The following is a 19056-nucleotide window of genomic DNA, read 5'->3' as shown; positions in this document are numbered from 1 at the left end:
GCGCATCATTATTTTACTTTGTATATCTTGAGTTATTCTCCCTTATAGTTCTGTCTGTATTTTCTCGCATACCAGTGGATTATGCAAAGTTTTAAAGATTTTGCCATTTGATACCAAAGGTTCTGTATTTTATGCTGTGTAAAAGGACTCAAGAATTTGGTCAGATAACCAGTGGTTTCATCCAACGTTCATTTAATGGGTCTATTGGTATTCCTCTTCTACAGCAGATATCAAGGGGAAAGAAAGATCGGGCATATTGGGAGGTAAACCTGGCCAAACCTTTATTCTCACAGGAGATAAGTCACCGATAGAGGTGCCTGCCCACGGCTAACTCCTGTCCCCACCATGAGACAACATTCATGGACAGGTACAGGAGAAATAACTGTTGCACTTGACTGACAGTTAACTTAGGCATAAATGGCCACCTTCACGCTAGGGATAACTTAAAAGGGGTTGTCTGCTTTGAATAATCACTTTCTTAGAAAAGTATCCCAGTAATAAGAGTTCATTTAGATGAGCGGATCATGGCTGCTAAGCGACTGATGATCAGCTATATGCAAGGTGATCAGCGGTCTTTTATTTTAATGGTCCCTTTATACAGAACAACCAGAATTCTATCTGCACAGAACAAATAAACTTTTACTGCCGGCATAAAACAATCCCAATCACCTGATTCTGGGTGACTGTCAGCATCTTTACAAAAGTCAAAAATCGGCAAACATGGATTTGGGCAGCATGGTGGCTTAGTGGGTTAACACGGAAGCCTTGCAGGCACTGAGGTTGCGAGATCAAATTCCACCAAGGACAACATCTGCAAGGAACAGTCATGGAGCAAGTGGCTCAGGTCAGGAGACCCAGTCTTTGGGCAGGGAATCCCAATCAGACTCAACTTGTGTGAAACTGGCCATAGGCCAATCTAAAGTTTTCCCAAAACTAAAGGTACTGTCACACTTAGCAATGCACCAGCAATCCCGACCAGCGATATGACGCGGTCAGGATCGCTGGTGCATCGCTAAGTGGTCGCTAATGAGCTGCCACACAGGCAGATCTCACCAGCGACATCGCTGGGGACGGGGGTCGTTACTTACCTGTTACACTAGGCGATCCTGCGTCCTCCCGCCCGGCTCCACGCTCGTCGCTCTTCTCTCCACAGGAAGCGCCGCAGGAAGAAACGGTCCAGCCTGTTCTGTGACAGGCCCTTAAAACTCTGAGCAATCAGCTGTAATCAGTGTACAATTTTCCTGCAGAGCCACACAGGGTAATTTAAGCATTACCCTATGCCCAATGAATTCAATGGTCTGCATGAGTAATTAAGTACATACCACTGTCTTCTAATGGGGGAATAAGCATTTAAAGTCGATCTTCACTCTGGCTAACAGACTAAGCTCCTCATTTTCCACCATTTTTTCAAAAGCCTCTTAAAGGGCGTTTAAATTAATCCCTTTAAAACTAAGCATTATACAGCTCTGGCAAAAATTAAGAGACCACTGTACAGATTTATAAAAATCAGCTTCTCTACATGACTGACAGCCATTCCATTCCAGTGTCAGTTGAATTCCAACCAGAGTACACCTCATTCTACGTAATGTGCTTCTGATTAGGTGATCACATGAACCAAATCTTATTTAACAATGGAAAGTATAAAAACCCTGCTGTGATGTTCACAATCCTCTTGCAATAGGACAAGCTGGATGGCAAAACCAGTTCTAGTAACATCCCAAAAGTAATAGGAATGAAAAAATAACTTTTAACCTTGCCAAAGGAGTTGAAAAGAAAAGTCTTGAGTGAGGAAAAGAAGGGATCAATCCTGACTTTACTAGCAGAGAGATACAGTGAGCATCATGTTGCTTCCATCCTTTCTGAGATGGCAGTCCATTATAACAAGGTCAAGCAGGAGACATTGGGGACCACAAAGCTACAGACCGTCAGAGGGCGAAAACGACTCTCCACTGACCGAGATGACCGTCATCTTATTCAAATGTCACTCAGCAACCCCAGAATGACATCTAGTGACCTACAAAAGGAATGGCAAATGGCAGCTGGGGTGAAGTGCACGGCAAGAACAGTTTGTAACAGGGCAGGGTAATAGAGGCAGGGCTCAAGTCATGTAACGCTAGAAAAAAGCCTTTCATCAATGAGAAGCAAAGGAGAGACAGGCTGAAGTTTGCCAAAAACCATAAGGATTGGACCATAGAGCACTGGAGTAAGGTAATCTTCTCTGATGAGTCTAATTTTCAGCTTTGGTGATGATCTGGGGGTACTTCAGCAAGGCTGGAATTGGGCAAGTTAATCTTTGGGAAGGACGTTTGAATCAAGCGGCATACAAGGTTATCCTGGAAAAACAGTTTATTCTTTCTGCTCAGGAAATGTTCCCCAACTCTGAAGACTGGTTTTTGCAGCAGGACAATGTGCCATGCCACACAGCTAGGTCAATCAATATGTGGATGAAGGACCACCACATCAAATCCCTGTCATGGGCAGCACAATCTCCAGATCTGAACCCCATTTAAAGCCTCTGGAATATAATCAAGAGGAAGATGGATAGTCACAAGCTATCAAAGAACTGCTTAAATTTTTGTACCATGAGTGGCATAATGTCACCCAAAAGCAGCGTGAAAGACTGGTGGAAAGCATGCCAAGACGCATGAAAGCTGTGATTAACAATCATGGTTATTCCATAAAATATTGATTTCTGAACTCTTCCTGAGTTAAAACATTAGTATTGTTGTTTATAAATGATTATGAACTTGTTTTCTTAGCATTATTTGAGGTCTACAAGCACTGCATTTTTTTCGTTATTTTGACCATTTCTCATTTTCTGAAAATAAATACAAAATTTAGTGCTTGGAAATTCGGAGACATGTTATCTGTAGTTTATAGAGTAAAAGAGCAATTTACCGTACATTTTACACAAAAATATACCTAGAAAGAGAAAAATCAGACAAACTGAAAATTTTGCAGTGGTCTCTTAATTTTTGCCAGAGCTTTATACTGACTGACTACTTTTCACAAAGGGGGCGACACGTGAATCATTTCACCTGCAAGTAGATTAATAGACAACAAAAGGCATAAGAATTCATTTCTGGATTTCGCCAGGTTTTATTATTAGGCTCACAAACAAGTAACCCATGAAGTATGGGAATAAGTCTTTGTATTTTGCATTGGCTTTGATACACATACCTTTGTGAGACCTCGCTCATTCCCTGTCCCTTATCTTAGGTCATTACAATGGTATTTAGGCATTTTACTCAAAGGGTTCATATTTTCAGCATTTATTAATCTTGGAAGATAATGAAGCTGGCGTTACTCATACAATAAAATAAATTGGGGAAAAAAATGCAATACCACCAGGGGTTTTTTGAGTTTTATTTTTTACCATACATTTAGTGGTAAAAATTACTCTGAATCATGATTCTCCAGGTCAATATGATTACAGCAATACTAAACTTAGATTATTTTTTTTTTCATTTACGCGTAGAAAAAAAAAAAATCAGAAATTTGTGATAAAAAAATTTGAGTGGTTTATGTCACAATTTTTCAAGACACTTAGCTCAATCAACAACATTAGTACATTAGTAATTTTTTTTTTTTTTTTAGAGAGGGGTGATGACAGAAAAGTTGAAATTCTTCTGTTTTGATCCATTTTCTCGCTACAGCGTTTACAGATCAGGTTACTTAATTTTATATTTTGAGAGATCAAATAAGGATCGAGAGATTGGACTTTTATGAATGTGATGATACCAAATGTCTATTTTTTTTTTCTCTTTTTTTTTTAATTGGGGAAAGCGATAGCGATTTGAACTTTTAAATTTTTTAAAAAAATTCTTAAAATGAAAAAAAGAAACCGAAGGGATCTGGTATGGGCGCGTAATGGCGAGTGTTCCATTTAAATGCTGCTGTCAATCTCTAACAGCCGCTGCCGCAGCTTAAATGCCGGCTATATAACGTTTCCTGAGCCCCTTCCACACTTTATCACCCCCCGCAATCACATACATGTATATGATATGACGCAAAGAGGTGAAAGTGGCTGAACACTACTATTAAAGTTGAACCTAAGGGGCACAGAGTACTGAAAATAAAAAGTGTACCCACCTCCTATAGACCAAAGTTACTCCTTTGCACTCGGCACCGTGCTCCAAGCCAGTCGCCAGCATCCAGCTCCAGCACAGTGTGGGTGGAGAGGTTCCCCTCACATTTCGTCCCAACAGAAAAAACAACTTATCTTGCGGTACAGATGGAATGTGAAGGCTGCAGCCAATCGCGGTTACTGATTGGCAGCAGAGTGATGCCAGTCCCACCTCCTCGCTAGATGGTGGTGACAAGTGGGGCTTACAGTATCAATTGCAAAGGAGCAGCTCCGGTTTGGAAAGCGAGTACAGAATTTTTTTTTATTACTCTACCCTGGGCCCATTAGGTTTATAATTTTATAGTAGTGGACAACCCATTCATTTAAGGATATCAGCTAAGCTGTCAACTGAAACCAGGCCCATTATTACGAGCAATGCTTGGGGTGCAGCCCAGGTTCTAAATCAGGAAGGAGCCAGAAAACTTTATGATCCTGGTTCTGTGCACGAAGAAAAATTACGTTAAAACCCCCCCACCCTGTTACAGTCATTGATTTCTCCTTACAGATGCAGAACCCTTTTTCATGTTACCACAAACAGCCACTGTCATCTGTTCTTCCGTAAAGTCTCCAGTTAGTCAATGGGTAAAGGAGGTATTTACAGGAACTTTTCTTCATGTCATCACCTCCCTCGCTACCAACCAGGTAGGAGATTTGCCTTTTGATACATCTAGGTCACGTTCAGTATATGGTCAGTATTTTACATCAGTATGTGGAAGCCAAAACCATGAGTTGGCGATACTTTTCCTCCTGGCTGTGGCTTACAAATACTGTGAATGTAAAATACTGAGCAAATACTGAACATGAGTGGGTCGATAAACTGTTACCCATCTCATTTAGTATCTGAATAGGAGATTTTAGTTATTTTTAGTTCTGTGTTTAGTGTATACATTGATCTGACAGTGCTCATGGTGAAAAGTTTATGAATTCAGTCAGTCACTGAAGTGTAGTAGAAATAAATTTCTGGATAAATGCCATTGTAATCATAATCGATAAAATCCGGGAAGAGTCACAAAAAGTAGCATGAGATCCTCTAACTCTCAGCGGTCACATATGGCTTGGTCGCATTTTAGTGAGCTACAGACCCTCTGAGAACTTGGAGAAGGAACAGTCTTTCTATTGCAAATGGTATTATTTGATGCCTGTGTTATGATTGTGCTCTAGCGATACTCCTACCTGAGATTGAAAGCGACTACTTTTGTCAGATAAGAAGAAGTAGAGACGAAGGTGCTAGTCGTAAGTTTACAAAACCAGTCATTTTGGTTTTTTGGGGGGAGGGGAAACAAAACCTCTTATCTTACATTATTTACAAGGAGGTGACCTAAATTTTGCCACAGTGTCAATGAAGAGTACAAACCTAAAGCGAATGACGGCTGTTATATGTGAGCGCAAAAACATTCACAAATATGGCCACAGTAATAATAACAGCGACAAATGAGAAAGAATGCAAGAAAACAGGGTTGCAGCGCCCTAAAATACACTCATAGGCATCCAATGGAAGCATCTCTGCTCGTCACTTCCCGAAATCCTTATCTTTGTGACCACAACAAATATGGCTGTCCTGAGAACGGAACGTAAAAAACAAAAAATAAAACAAAGACCCAAAATGTATAATGTCAACGTTCCTGCCCAACAACATTGCTTTGGTCCATTAGGCAAGGTTAGCATTGCTAGCGAGCGTGGAGACGGCTCCCTTCTCATTCACGTCAGATAGAAATTATTAACTCATCTTGGAAATTTTTAGACATCTATTCGCGCATAATGTCCCGTCCATTAGATGTTCGAGTTCCTCGGTCAATAGAAAAGCAAGATATGTTTTATACAATAAATGCAACAGCATATGTAGGCAAGTTGCTTTTTGGCAACACCAACTGCTGGAATGTACCCCCCTCCCAAAAAAAAAATTAAAAAAAAGGCATAAGTGGTACTTTCTTGGCTTTAAATTTCTGTGGCTGTGATCTCTTCAAACTGAATCTCAGCAGCATGCAAGTCAAATTCATCAAGTTCCCTCGCCTCCAGTTCCAGAGAAAGTTGCTTAATGTCTCTCTCCAGCTCGCGGTTCTGTTGGTACATCTGGATGTAGTTGTGTTGTAACTGCTTTTGATATCGGATCACCTTCTCTTTTTCTTCTTGCCATACGCGTCGCTCTTCTTCAAAACTTTCGAATTGTTCCTGGTTTCTTCTCCTTTCGATCATCAAGGACTCCCTTAATCTCTCCATGTACTGCTTTAGGCTCTGGAGGTTGTCAGAATTTTGACGTTGTGCTTTGGCTTCATCGCTTTCGTAAAGCAAAAATGGATCTTCCTTCTCGTAGCAGTGGCAAAGTCCATGCCGGAGACCGGCTACGGCGGCTTCTCGGAGACTAGCCACCTCCTGGTCCAGCTTACTGGCCTTCTCCCGCAGCAGTTCGGCCTCGTTTTTCTTGCGTTGCAGCTCATTCTCGCACACCTCTAACTCCAGCGTCTTCGTGTGAGCGGTGTCCTGAAGTTCCTGAACTTGTTCCTCGCTAATCTGAAGGTCAGATCGAGTGTCTCTCAGCTGGGAACGGAGCAGTATCATCTCATTGGATTTCTGAGACAGCTCAGCTTGAGAATCTTTCAGCTGTTGTTTAAGTAGAGAAATTTCACCCGATTTCTGACAAACCTAGAACAGAAAACATGACAGGTCAGCCATGGACCATCTGCGTCTCTTCCATTCAGGGATTTAGTTTTTAACAATACACATTTTAGGAGAATAAATATTTTTTCTGCAAATCTTTTAGCTCTTCTTAAACAATCTTAAATTCCCAGAATTAAAGGTTATACCCTATGGATAGGACAGAGGATAGCTTTCTAATCCATCCATGGATTGTTAAGAACTATAAATTCTGGGAATACCCCTAATTATCATTTTTCTAGTATACCCTAAAATACTTATAAATTTAGTTGCTAGAGTAGTTACACATATCATAAATATCCCACTCATTGGCCCGGTGTCTCCGGTTTCCCATTTTATATGAGGAGCAAAAAGTTCCTTCTACAGCAAATCTATAGGAGTCTAAAGACTGTGACTATGATCAACTGCTTCTGCACTTTCCATAGACTTTCCTGAGAAGCGCTCCTGCTCGCCTCTCCTTTCACCCAACGTCAGGCCAGTGATGTGAGACACTGACCCCCATTCCGCTGATGGTGAAGGTCCCATCGTTCTGACCCCAAGTGGTACGCTGTTATTCAACAATAGTGTATGCCATAAATGTCCTGTCGACTGCCCACCTTATATTTAACCTGTGTAGTCCTGGTCCTTAATACTATTTTACAGTGTATTTTCGGTACTACAAATGAAAAATATAATGCAAGGGTGAAAAAAAAAAAAAAAAAAGAAAAGTTCACCCAATTATTTTTTATGATATTAGACGTACAGACTATAAAAAATAGTAATATAAAAAAAACACAAAATAGGCCACACTTTAAGATTAGCTTTATCCACCAATCACTGTTATATAGTTACCCTAAAATAGTAATGCATCAAAGTAAATAATGTTTTATTTTTATTTTCATTAATAGAAATTACATATATATATATTTTTTATTAATTAAAATAAGTAACATACTTTATCAGAGAAATCCACTCCTTTCTCCTTCTCGACTGATCTTTCATGCTGAAAATCCTCAGCTCACAGGTTAAATCTATCTTTATTGAATACAGATTTTCCCATTACTGAAATATATGACAGTTGGTGCTCATTAAGTTCTATGGAAAATAGTATCTGTCGTTTCACGAGAACTTGCAATGGAATGACACTGTCTCTAGCTCCTCCCCTCTCCATAGAGTTTTAAAGCACCAACTGTCATCTCCTATCTTAGTAATTGGAAAAGTCTGTCTTCAGTGAATTGAGAGAGGAAAGCAATTATTTAACATATAATTTAAGAGTAACCACCATCATACCTCCCACTTGGTCTCCTCCAGCCGTGGCCCGAGCTCGGTTTGCTCTCTCTCGAATGAGGCGCAGCGTTTCTCCAGCAATTCCCTCTCCTGGAGAAGTTGGGAGAAGTCCTCCTGCAGCTTTTTCTTCTCTTGCTGTAGCTGGAATATTTGGAGCTGCAGAACCTGCTGCACCCGCTGAGCCTTCTGAGAAGCCTGCTTCATTTTCAGGGCAAAGCTTTGTCGGAGATCCTCCATTTCCAGCTCACATCGTTTTTGCTTCTCTTCATAAACCTGTTTTAGACAGAACATATAAAAACGTGTGTGAGCCATTAACTCACAATTATCCTTGTTCCTTATACCAGGAGACCAAGAGGTGAAGCCATGTTCAGAAACACAGAACCAGTATGTTTAGCAACAGGTGTCACTTTTGGAGCCATGGAGTCACCAATAAAGCCTAAAATGTAAAAGCAGCTGTTGGTCCGTAAAGGCCATAAAATACTCCACATGTATGGTCCGTGCGCGGATAGCACACACGGCGCTTGCTTACCCTAATGCCTTCCTTTTTGCGCCTCCAAAAGGTGACATGTTACACGTATGGTGGATCCACATTGACTTGGTCTCAATGTTGACTCCTCACTTATCTCTTTTTTGTGGCAAAACAAATGCTAGCCCCTGCCAATGATCAAATTACAAGTGTCCTGAGTGACACTCAATCTAATTTTTTTTGTTTTAAGCTATGTACCCACGTATGCAGAAAATTCCTGACTAAACCGGACTCCTTCCCAGGATATGCACTTTTTTTTCACGCAATTTTTGCGTGTTTTTTATGCCTTTTTTCCGGAGCATCCCCAGTCTCATAAATTATAGTAGAAAATCCGTTTTTTTACCGCAAAATTAATGAACATGCTGCGTTTTTTTTTACCGTGATGAGTTTTTTTCGCGGAAAAAAACCCGCATCAATATGCACAAAACGTGCGGAATTCATTAACCCCTTCATGACCCAGCCTATTTTGACCTTAATGACCGGGCCATTTTTTGCATTTCTGACCAGTGTCCTTTTATGAGGTAATAACTCAGGAACGCTTCAACGCATCCTAGCGATTCCGAGAATGTTTTTTCGTGACATATTGGGCTTTATGTTTGTGGTAACTTTAGGTCTAAAATTTTTGCGTTTATTTGTGAAAAAAACGGAAATTTGGCAAAAATTTTGAACATTTCGGAATTTTCAAAATTTGAATTTTTATTCTGTTAAACCAGAGAGTTATCTGACACAAAATAGTTAATAAATAACATTTCCCACATATCTACTTTACATCAGCATAATTTTGGAAACAAATTTTTTTTTTTGTTAGGAAGTTATAAGGGTTAAAAGTTGACCAGCGATTTCTCATTTTTACAACAAAATCTACAAAACCATTTTTTTTTGGGACCACCTCACATTTGAAGTCACTTTGAGGAGTCTATATGGCAGAAAATACCCAAAAGTGACACCATTCTAAAAACTGCACCTCTCAAGCTACACAAAACTAAATTCAAGAAGATTATTAACCCTTCTGGTGCTTCACAGGAGCTAAAGCAACGTGGAGGAAAAAAATGGACATTTTAATTTTCCCCCATAAATTTTGTTTTAGCATCAATTTTATCATTTTCACATGGGTAACAGGATAAAATAGATCCTAAATTTTGTTGGGCAATTTCTCCTGAGTACACCGATACCTCATATGTGGTCATAAACCACTGTTTGGACGCACGGCAGGGCTCAGAAGGGAAGGAGCGCCATTTGACTTTTTGAATGGAAAATATGCTTGAATATTTAGCGGTTGCCATGTCGCGTTTGGAGAGCCCCTGTGTGTCTAAACATTGGAACTCCCCCACAAGTGACCCCATTTTGGAAACTAGACCCCCAATGAGCTTATCTAGATGTGTGGTGAGCACATTGAACCCCCAAGTGCCTCACAGAAGTTTAAAACGTAGAGCAGTGAAAATAAAAAATCATTTTTTTTTTGCTCAAAAATATTTTTTTAGCCCGCTATTTATTATTTTCACAATGGTAACAGGATAAATTGGACCCCAAAAGTTGTTGTCCTGTTTGTCCTGAGTATGCTGGTACCCCATATGTGGGGGGGAACCACTGTTTGGGCGCACGGCAGGGCGCAGAAGGGAAGGAGCGTCATTTGACTTTTTGAATGGAAAATTAGCTCCAATCGTTACCGGACACCATGTCGTGTTTGGAGAGGCCCTGTGTGCCTAAACTTTGGAGCTCCCCCACAAATGACCCCATTTTGAAAACTAGACCCCCTAAGGAACTTATCTAGATGCATAGTGAGCACTTTGAACCCCCAGGTGCTTCACAGAAGTTTATAACGCAGAGCCGTGAAAATAAAAATATTTTTTTTTCCTCAAAAAATGATTTTTAGCCCACTATTTTTTATTTTCACAAGGGTAACAGGATAAATTTGGACCCCAAAAGTTGTTGTCGCGTTTGTCCTGAGTACGCTGATACCCCATATCTGGGGAGGGACCACTGTTTGGGCACATGTTGGGGCTCGGAAGGGAAGTAGTGATGTTTTGAAATGCCGACTTGATGGAATGGTCTGCGGGTGTCATGTTGCGTTTGCAGAGCCCGATGTACCTAAACAGTGGAAACCCCCCACAAATGACCCCATTTTGGAAACTAGACCACCCAAGGAACTAATCTAGATGTGTGGTGAGCACTTTGAACCCCCAAGTGCTTCACAGATGTTTATAACGCAGAGCCGTTAAAATAAAAAATAATTTTTTTTCCACAAAAATAATTATTTAGCCCCCAATTTTTTATTTTCCCAAGGGTACAAGGAGAAATTAGACCCCCAAAGTTGTTGTGCAATTTTTCCTGAGTACGCTGATACCCCATATATGGGGGTAAACCACTGTTTGGGCGCACATCGGGGCTCAAATTGGAGGGAGCACTGTTTAACTTTTTGAACGCAAAATTGGCTGGGATCAATGGTGGCGCCATGTCGCGTTTGGAGAGCCCCTAATGTGCCTAAACAGTGGAAACCCCTCAATTCTATCTCCAACCCTAACCCCAACACACCCCTAACCCTAATCCCAACCCTAATCATAACCCTAACCACAACCCTAACCAACACACCCCTAACCCTAATCCCAACTCTAACCCTAACCACAAGCCTAACCGTAATCCCAACCCCAACCCACCTCTAATCCCGATCCTAATTACAACCCTAACCCCAACCCTAATTCCAGCCCTAACCCTAATTCCGGCCCTAATCGTAATTCCAACCCTAACCCTAATTCCAACCCTAACCTTAGCCCTAACCCTAATTCCAACCCTAACCCTAATTCTAACCCAAGCCCTAACCCTAATTCTAACCCTAGCCCTAACCCTGATGGAAAAATAAAAATATTTTCTTTATTTTATTATACGTCCCTACCTATGGGGGTGATAAGGGGGGCGGTGATTTACTTTTTTATTTATTTTGATCACTGTGACAGTGATCAAAATAAATGAATGAATCTGCAGTGTCGCAGATCCCTGGCGGGCGCACGGCGCATGCGCCCGCCCTTTTCCAAGATGGTGGCGCCGATGATCCGGGACGGCGGGACACCGGGACGGCCAGAGGAAGTTCGGAGGCCTCGTGGAGGGTGAGAGGGGGTGATCAGAGGGCAGGGGGACTGGAGGGAAGGCGGAGGGGGCAGATTTTCACAGCGGCTGCCGATCGGCACCGTCAGATGGTGGCAGCGGCCGATCGGCGCTGTTAGTCAGTTGGGGGGGGGGGGGGTCGGTTCAGTGTTTCCAGCCATGGTTGGATTTGTAATATTTTATCAAATTTCATTGATGAAATATTACAATTGCTCTGATTGGCAGTTTCACTTTTAACAGCCAATCAGAGCGATCTTAGGCACGTGGGGGCTAAGCCATGCCCCCTAGAGTTAACTCTAAGGTGTCGTCTGTATGCGGGTCGGGTGAACCTTTCAGTGACCCCGGTCACCCGACCCGCAGGGGGGCTTTTAAAGTCATGACACCACATAGGCGTCATGGGTCGTTTTGACACGACTTTTCATGATGCCTATGTGGCGTCAAAGGTCGTGAAGGGGTTAAAATGGATGGGATGCTTCTTGTAAGCGTTTTTGCCTGAGCAATGCCTGCGACTAGTTTCTCCATACAGGAGGTGTCTTGAAGCTGTCATCATAAACAAAGGCTTTTGTACTAATTATTAAATACATTTAGGTAAACATGTTCAATACTTTTTCCCCTGTCATTTCTCATTATTAAACATAACTTAATTTATGGACATCTATGGTTTGATTTCGCCTGTGTGGATCGGATGGATTGTTATCGATATCTGGTGAGAATTTAATGTCGACAGCACCTTTAAAAACATATTTACTTAGAAAATCGGTGATGTGTTCAATACTTATTTCACCCACTGTAGGGGTGTTTATTTTTCGTTTTGGACACACCATTTCCACATGGTTTCTATGAAAGAACTTTCTACACACCCCATTGTGCTTGTTGTACGCTTAGAATAGGGCAGTGCAGATAAAACACGTGAGGTGGCGTTATTTTCTACAAAAGAGTCAGCAGCAGGGTTGGGCAGTATAGTAATCTCTTTGCACTGACATCTAGAACTGTATCAGAAGTGGTAGCCATACTAGCTGTCTGCTTCCCAGAAATGGCTCTCAGAAGAGGACAACTTGAGGATGAGCTTGTGTACAAATCCAGACAAACATATCATACGGCATAGATATATACTACATACATTTACATCGGTGGAGTCTTTCTAAGCAGAGTCATCAGTGGAAATCTGAGCAGTTATGAACGTTTAGTAAGACTGCACCAAGTTTAGGAGATTGACCAAACCCCACTAACACCATACATACAAGAGGATCACTTTTATATGGAAATCCACTTATACTAGACTTTGAGTTTTGGAATATTTAGTGCCAAGAAACGGATTAGATCCCATTTTTGCCACTAAATATTTAGATTTGTCCTTAGTATAGAAGAATAAAAAATATCAGTGGCTTCAATGTTTTAATTCCCAACCTGGCAAATAGCCGCCTCGTTTTCATCCAGATTTTCTTTCAGATGCTGTAGTTCCATCTCCCGGTCTTTTAATTTCTCTTCCAAATCTCTGATAAGAATCTCTTCATTGATGATGGGTGACCTATCACATGAGCCGCTATCTGACGACTGGTTCCCTCTTCCACTTAACGAGCCAGTGCTTTTACTGGAAGATGAGCGTCCACTGTCAGAGTTTGAAGGACGTGTCCGTGCTCGTGACACTCGCTCAGAAAAACCATTTATGTTACTGTGATTCTCTAAGTTAATGTGGCCCATGGACATGCTGACTGGCTCTAGCTGCTGACTACAGCCCGTGCTATAGGTAGGAAGACTAGACAGAGAGTTCCGGCCAGAATCTGACATGGTCCCAGAGATGGAACTGTTCCTGTAGCTGTTGTGCTTGTCGTTCGGCCCCATTGAGTTGCCATTGAAAAGAAGGTGTAAACTTCCTTGGCTGTCAGATAAGTTAGGGCCTCCATTCCTTTGGACAAGATATTGTAAGGAAGAGTTCCGTTTTTTCGGCACCACTGGTTTGAAAGCTGTTGGTTTTATCAAGGTCTTCTCAATGTTCTGCAAGAAAAAGCAGGATACAATATATTTGATGGATCATGAATTAAACATTACAACAGCATACAATAGTTTCATCATTTGTAAGGTTGAAGGTAGACATCAGTGCATCGAGTTCAACCTATAAGGGTTAAAAGTTGTCCAGCGATTTCTTATTTTTTCCAACAAAATTTACAAAACCATTTTTTAAGGGACCACCTCACATTTGAAGTGAATTTGGGAGGTCAATATGACAGAAAATACCCAAAAGTGACACCATTCTAATAACTGCACCCCCTCAAGGTGCACAAAACCTCATTGAAAAAGTTTTTTAACCCTTCAGGTGCTTCACAAGATAAAGCAATATGGAAGGAAAAAATGAACATTTTACTTTTTTCACAAAAAAAATTACATCGGAACCAAACTTTTTTATTTTCACAAGGATATCAGGAGAAAATGGACCATAGTTTGTTCTGCAATTTCTCCTGAGTACGCAGATACTTCGTAAGTGGAGGAAAGCCACTGTTTAGGCACATGGCAGAGCTCAGAAATGAGGGAGCACCGTTTGACTTTTTGAACGCAAAATTGGCTGGAATCAATGGCGGGAGCCATGTCGAGTTTGCAGACCCCTTGATGTACCTAAACAGTGGAAACCCCTCAATTCTAACCCCAACCCTAACACAGCCCTGAGCCCAACACACCCCTATGCCTAATCCCAACCCTAACCCTAACCATAACTCCAACACCACAAGCCTAACCCCAACACAACCCTAGCTATAACCCAAACTATAACCATAACCCTATCCCTAGCCCAACCCTAACCTTAGCTATAATCCCAACTATAACCCTAACCATAACCCCAACCATAACCATAGCCCTAACCCTAATGGAAATAAAATAAATTTTTTTAATTTTATTATTTTTACCTAACTAAAGGGTGATAAAGGGGGGGTTTGATTTACAACTTTTTTTTTTATTTTGATCACTGTGATAGGGTCTATCACAGTGAACAAAATGAACCAATAAGAGAAATCTATTGTTGCCAGCCGGTAGATTTCGGCGGATGCAGTGCGCATACGCCTGCCATTTTCTTCCTGGAAGAATACGCCGATGGCCGGATGACAAGACCGGGGGATGCAGGAGGGTCCAGAGACATCGAAGACCCCAATTCTCTCCTATGAGAGAGAAATCTGACCTTTTTTTCTTTTTTGCGGTTGCCGTTATTCCGTGAATAATAGTAATCGCAACACTGGGGTCGGTAAAAACCAACCCGAATCCTGTTCTCCAGGGTCTCGGCTACCCCCGGTATACGACCGCCCCCCCGGGTATCGCTGATCGTGCAGGAATGTCCTGGGCCATTGTTTGATCGTTGGTCTCCCGCTGGCCCAGCATGCATCGCTGCGTGTGACAGCAGGAGACCAACAATCAGCGAGCTCCAAGCGCTGCAAGCAGACGCTGGGAGCTGGTATCCAAGGTAAACAGAGGGTAACTAAGCGCCGCGGTGTCAAACCGCAGGGGAAACCCGCAGGCTAAACTGCAGAAAAACTGCAGATAAACCGCAGGTCTTTTGACCTGCGGATTTACCTGCGGTTTTTGACAAATCTGCGCGGATAAATCCGCAGGACAATCTGCAGCGTGTGCACACAGCCTCAGAATCAAAAACTTATAGCCAAAAGTGCACAGACAGGTTAAGATAAATAATTTGGTGGAAAAGTGATGATTCGCATTTACAAATTTTCCACTTCTGGTTCTATTTTGAAGCCTTGATAGAAAAATCCACATGCGAAACCTAAAGCCCCCGTCACACATAGCGAGATCGCTGCTGAGTCACAAGTTTTGTGATGCAACAGTGATCTCACCAGCGAGATCGCTGTGTGTGACACCTATCAGCGACCGGCCCCCCTGCCGGGTATCGCTGTGGAAACCTCTGGACATTTTTGGGGTCGCTGATCTCCCGCTGGCCAGCACGCATCACTGCGTGTGACAGGCGGGAGACCAGCGACCAGCGAGCAGGAGCTGGTAACTAGGGTAAACGCAGGGTCTCTAAGGGGAGCGCAGCGCCCAGAAACCCGATGTGTACCTTAGTTACCAGCTCCCTGCATCAGCGCGCTGGTAACTAAAGTACACAGCGACGCCGCGCGCTCGGCATCGCTGGTGCTGATCGGTGGTGAAGCTGCCTGTTTGACAGCTCACCAGCGATCATGTAGCGACACATCAGCGATCCTGACACGTTGATATTGTTGTCGGGATCGCTGGTGAGTTGCTATGTGTGACAAGGCCCTAACAATTAGCCATGAATTATCTAGATTTATAGTAACTCATAGGTCTATCATAAAAAGGTACCAAAGGCAAAAAGATTCCTTACAAATTATACTACTTTAGGCAGCTGAATCAAACATTACCTTTTCTAGTTTGCCAGATACGGGAATAAGTTTTGGCGGAGGTCCTCTTATATTCCCATTGAGGGCCTTGTCTTCCCGCACATCATCCACATCACTGCAAGGACTATTGGGAGCTCTGACTTCATGCCACTCCTCCTTAAAGTCCTCGTTGACATAGTTATAATTCCCATTACTCCCAGAGGTAGCAGCACAAGTTTTCTTTGTAGGAAGTCCATTAAAAAGTGGTTCTTGGGAGTTATGGTTACTTTTTAGGAGTCCTTCCTGCTGTTTAAAAAAGTTTGGCATGCTGGCAGGTTTACGGCACTTGTTACTAAATTCAGACGCCTTGCATTGCTTGTCATGGTAAGGTCTTCCAGAAATAAGACTGCTTACACTTCCCATAGTGCTCTCAGAGTCTGGTGACCTTGAGCTTGGCTGGTCTTGGGAAATATCAACTTCAGGGTTCTGGTCAATGGACAGGGGAAGAGTCTGCACTACAGCCATTGCGGGCGTATTTGGAAGACGTAGGTCTACATAAGCAACCTGAAAAAAAAAGGAGACAACAGAAAAAAAAGTTAATTTTTTTTTCCTACTTCTCATTTCAAAGTATTCACAGTCTGAAAGAAGTATCGAATAGATAACCACTAAGCTTCGTTTCACACGGCTGGACACCAGCTCTCCTTACATTCTTTCGGCCTGGTGTTATTTTTCCACTTTCCACGACACAGATCAAAGCACAGAAATGATGTTGCTCTTATTACACACAGGGGAGAGACCCGTCAATCAAATGTAGCCACGACATTTCAGGGTAAAACATAACTGGCTGCCATTACACACCCAGGCTTGGATTCATGCGGATATGGTTGGCGCACCAGTCAGAAACTACGGTAGAAGAGCTGTGTTTTAGGACGTGTCTCATCGAATTCTATTATTCTGTTTTGGTGAGAATACAACTGGTTTTCATCAAAAAGCAAACAGAAAATGAGAGACCATTATCTAAAAGACATACGTATTTTCTGGGCTTACGTTAGCAGAGGAAAGTGAAAATTCCAAAATAAATGTCGAACATGGACATCAAACACTGAAGGGAACATGAACATGAAGGGTTAGATGATACTTATTAGGGGTTGTCCCCTTTTCAAATACTTTTACCTGCTGGCTCAATTAATTGCAAAAATCAATTCATGCTTTACTTACCCTTCGTGGGACCAACGCGGAGTCTCTGGCACTGCTCTGGTGATTGTGAATAGGCTGCAGCAGCTGCACCATGTCGACAGCACTGCAGCCATTCACTGAGATCAGTGGCTTGTGCCATCTACATTGGCAGACAAAAACTGAACTGGCAGGCAAAAGATTTGCAATAGCAGAAAACCCCTTCAATTGGAACCGGTCACCTCCAAAAATGTTATTTTCCAGCAGATATAGTGACAATCTCAGGGGAAAATTGTTTACGTCGTGTAAGGCTGCCTTACTGGAAGTGCTTCTTGGAATTCGGGCGGTGCAGTGTACCTTTATAGTCATCGCTCACTATACAATGAGCACACTGTCATCACTCCCCCTGCACCTAGACTGACAGCCTGCCAGACTGATCGGACAATCGTGACAGTGTGTACAGTCCATTCATTCAGTGCAGAACTGGTCGTCTCACGAGAGACATTTATGGCACATCTTCTGGACAGGTAACTCTTGTCCAACAACAAAAATGGGAAGAGGAGGAATTATTGTACCTTTGGAACAAAAGCCAGTGTTCTTTATTTGTTACTACCACAGGTTTAATAAAAAACTAAACAAGGTAAATAAAAAAAGCTAAACCTGGGGGGTGTGGCGATGCTGTGGAGCTAGGAGGATGCGCTCAGATAGCGCTCCCTGGATCCTGAAAAAATCCTGAGCGAAATAATCCTAAGCGATCTTTAACTGCAGGCAGCGTAATTCCCTAGACCCCAGGAGACCTCCGGTACCTGAGGGAGTGCGGTGCGTGGCTCCAGTGAGTATGGCTTGGAGGAGACACCGGCGAGATGGCGGGCCTGTAGGGGACGGCGACCATCTTACACTGTGCGCTCCAACAGTAAGGAGGCATGGAGCTGTGGATCTCAATCCCTGGGGAGCCGCTGGAGCAGTGCGACTTTATCTCGGAGGTATAGAAGAGGGAGGCGCGGTGAGAGCTCTGAAAAATGAGCCCCGCGCTCCCTCATTGACAATATAGCTGGCCCGTGCACTACTGCCATTTTAGGGGATCTCTGTTCTCCTACCGCTGCCTCTGCAGGCGCTGTGAGACATTACCTCATCTTGCTGCACAGGACCTGGGCAATAACCTTAAGTCTGCCGCAATAATCAGCATTTCACCCATACTATTGAGTTAAAACAAGTACCTATATTCTTTTGTGGCAGCGCTTTGCTTCTGGAATCGGAGGAAGGGGGACTTTATAATTGTATATATTCACTAAACTTGCCGTACTACGTTACTGGTAACTATGAATCGCTCAAGAGAGTCAGGGGTGGCAGACAAATTAAAAGAATTTGCCAGGATCGATCTGTCTGATAGTCCTCAGGAACAGTTCATTGCAGGCTAAGGCTGGAGATCAGCGTAAAGGTTGCACTTCTGACATTGAGGAAGGCGGCGACCAGGAAGACCTAACTCTTAGACAGGCATCCGAGCAATTAATGCAGGCCATATCCCTAACTGGAACATCCCTGACCGGGAAAATAAAGGAGGTACACTCAGAGGTGGGACGTCTCCGGCAGGACATGCAGGCCATGAGGGGGCACATCACTGAAGTCGAATCAAGGGTGTCTCATTTAGAAGACAATCTTGCACCTATGGAGGCCAAGCTAACAAAAGTGGTTGGCTCTGTAAATGCTTGGAGACAAAAGGCAGACTATCTTGAAAATAGACTTCGAAGAAATAACATCCGAATCACTGGTTTGCCGGAATGCTCTGAGGGCCAGCGACCTGAGCAATTTCTAGAAGAATGGCTCAACGACACCCTGGGAGATGAATTTTCCCCTACATTTTCTGTGGAAAGGGCTCATAGGGT

The 19056-nt window shown here is 42.7% G+C and overlaps 1 protein-coding gene across 7 annotated transcripts in view; it reads right to left on the bottom strand.

Moving 5' to 3' along the window:
* Nucleotides 1-3075: 3075 nt before the first annotated feature.
* The window catches only part of LZTS2 (leucine zipper tumor suppressor 2), a 156222-nt gene continuing 140241 nt past the window's right edge, over nucleotides 3076-19056 (bottom strand). For all 7 annotated transcript variants that reach the window (XM_073555783.1, XM_073555782.1, XM_073555781.1 and 4 more), the window contains 4 exons: nucleotides 16043-16564; nucleotides 13077-13664; nucleotides 8048-8317; nucleotides 3076-6766 (listed from right to left, as the gene is read on the bottom strand). In XM_073555783.1, the coding sequence (XP_073411884.1) occupies nucleotides 6062-6766; nucleotides 8048-8317; nucleotides 13077-13664; nucleotides 16043-16525 (2046 nt within the window). In that variant the 5' untranslated portion in view covers nucleotides 16526-16564 and the 3' untranslated portion in view covers nucleotides 3076-6061. The remainder of the gene's footprint in view (nucleotides 6767-8047; nucleotides 8318-13076; nucleotides 13665-16042; nucleotides 16565-19056) is intronic.

This window comes from Dendrobates tinctorius, unplaced genomic scaffold (assembly GCF_039654945.1).
Source record: "Dendrobates tinctorius isolate UK_male_01 unplaced genomic scaffold, ASM3965494v1 ptg000230l, whole genome shotgun sequence".
Lineage (NCBI taxonomy): Eukaryota > Metazoa > Chordata > Amphibia > Anura > Dendrobatidae > Dendrobates > Dendrobates tinctorius.
The sequence above is the reverse complement of the archived record's forward strand: the minus strand, read 5'-3'. Positions and strand labels throughout refer to the sequence as shown.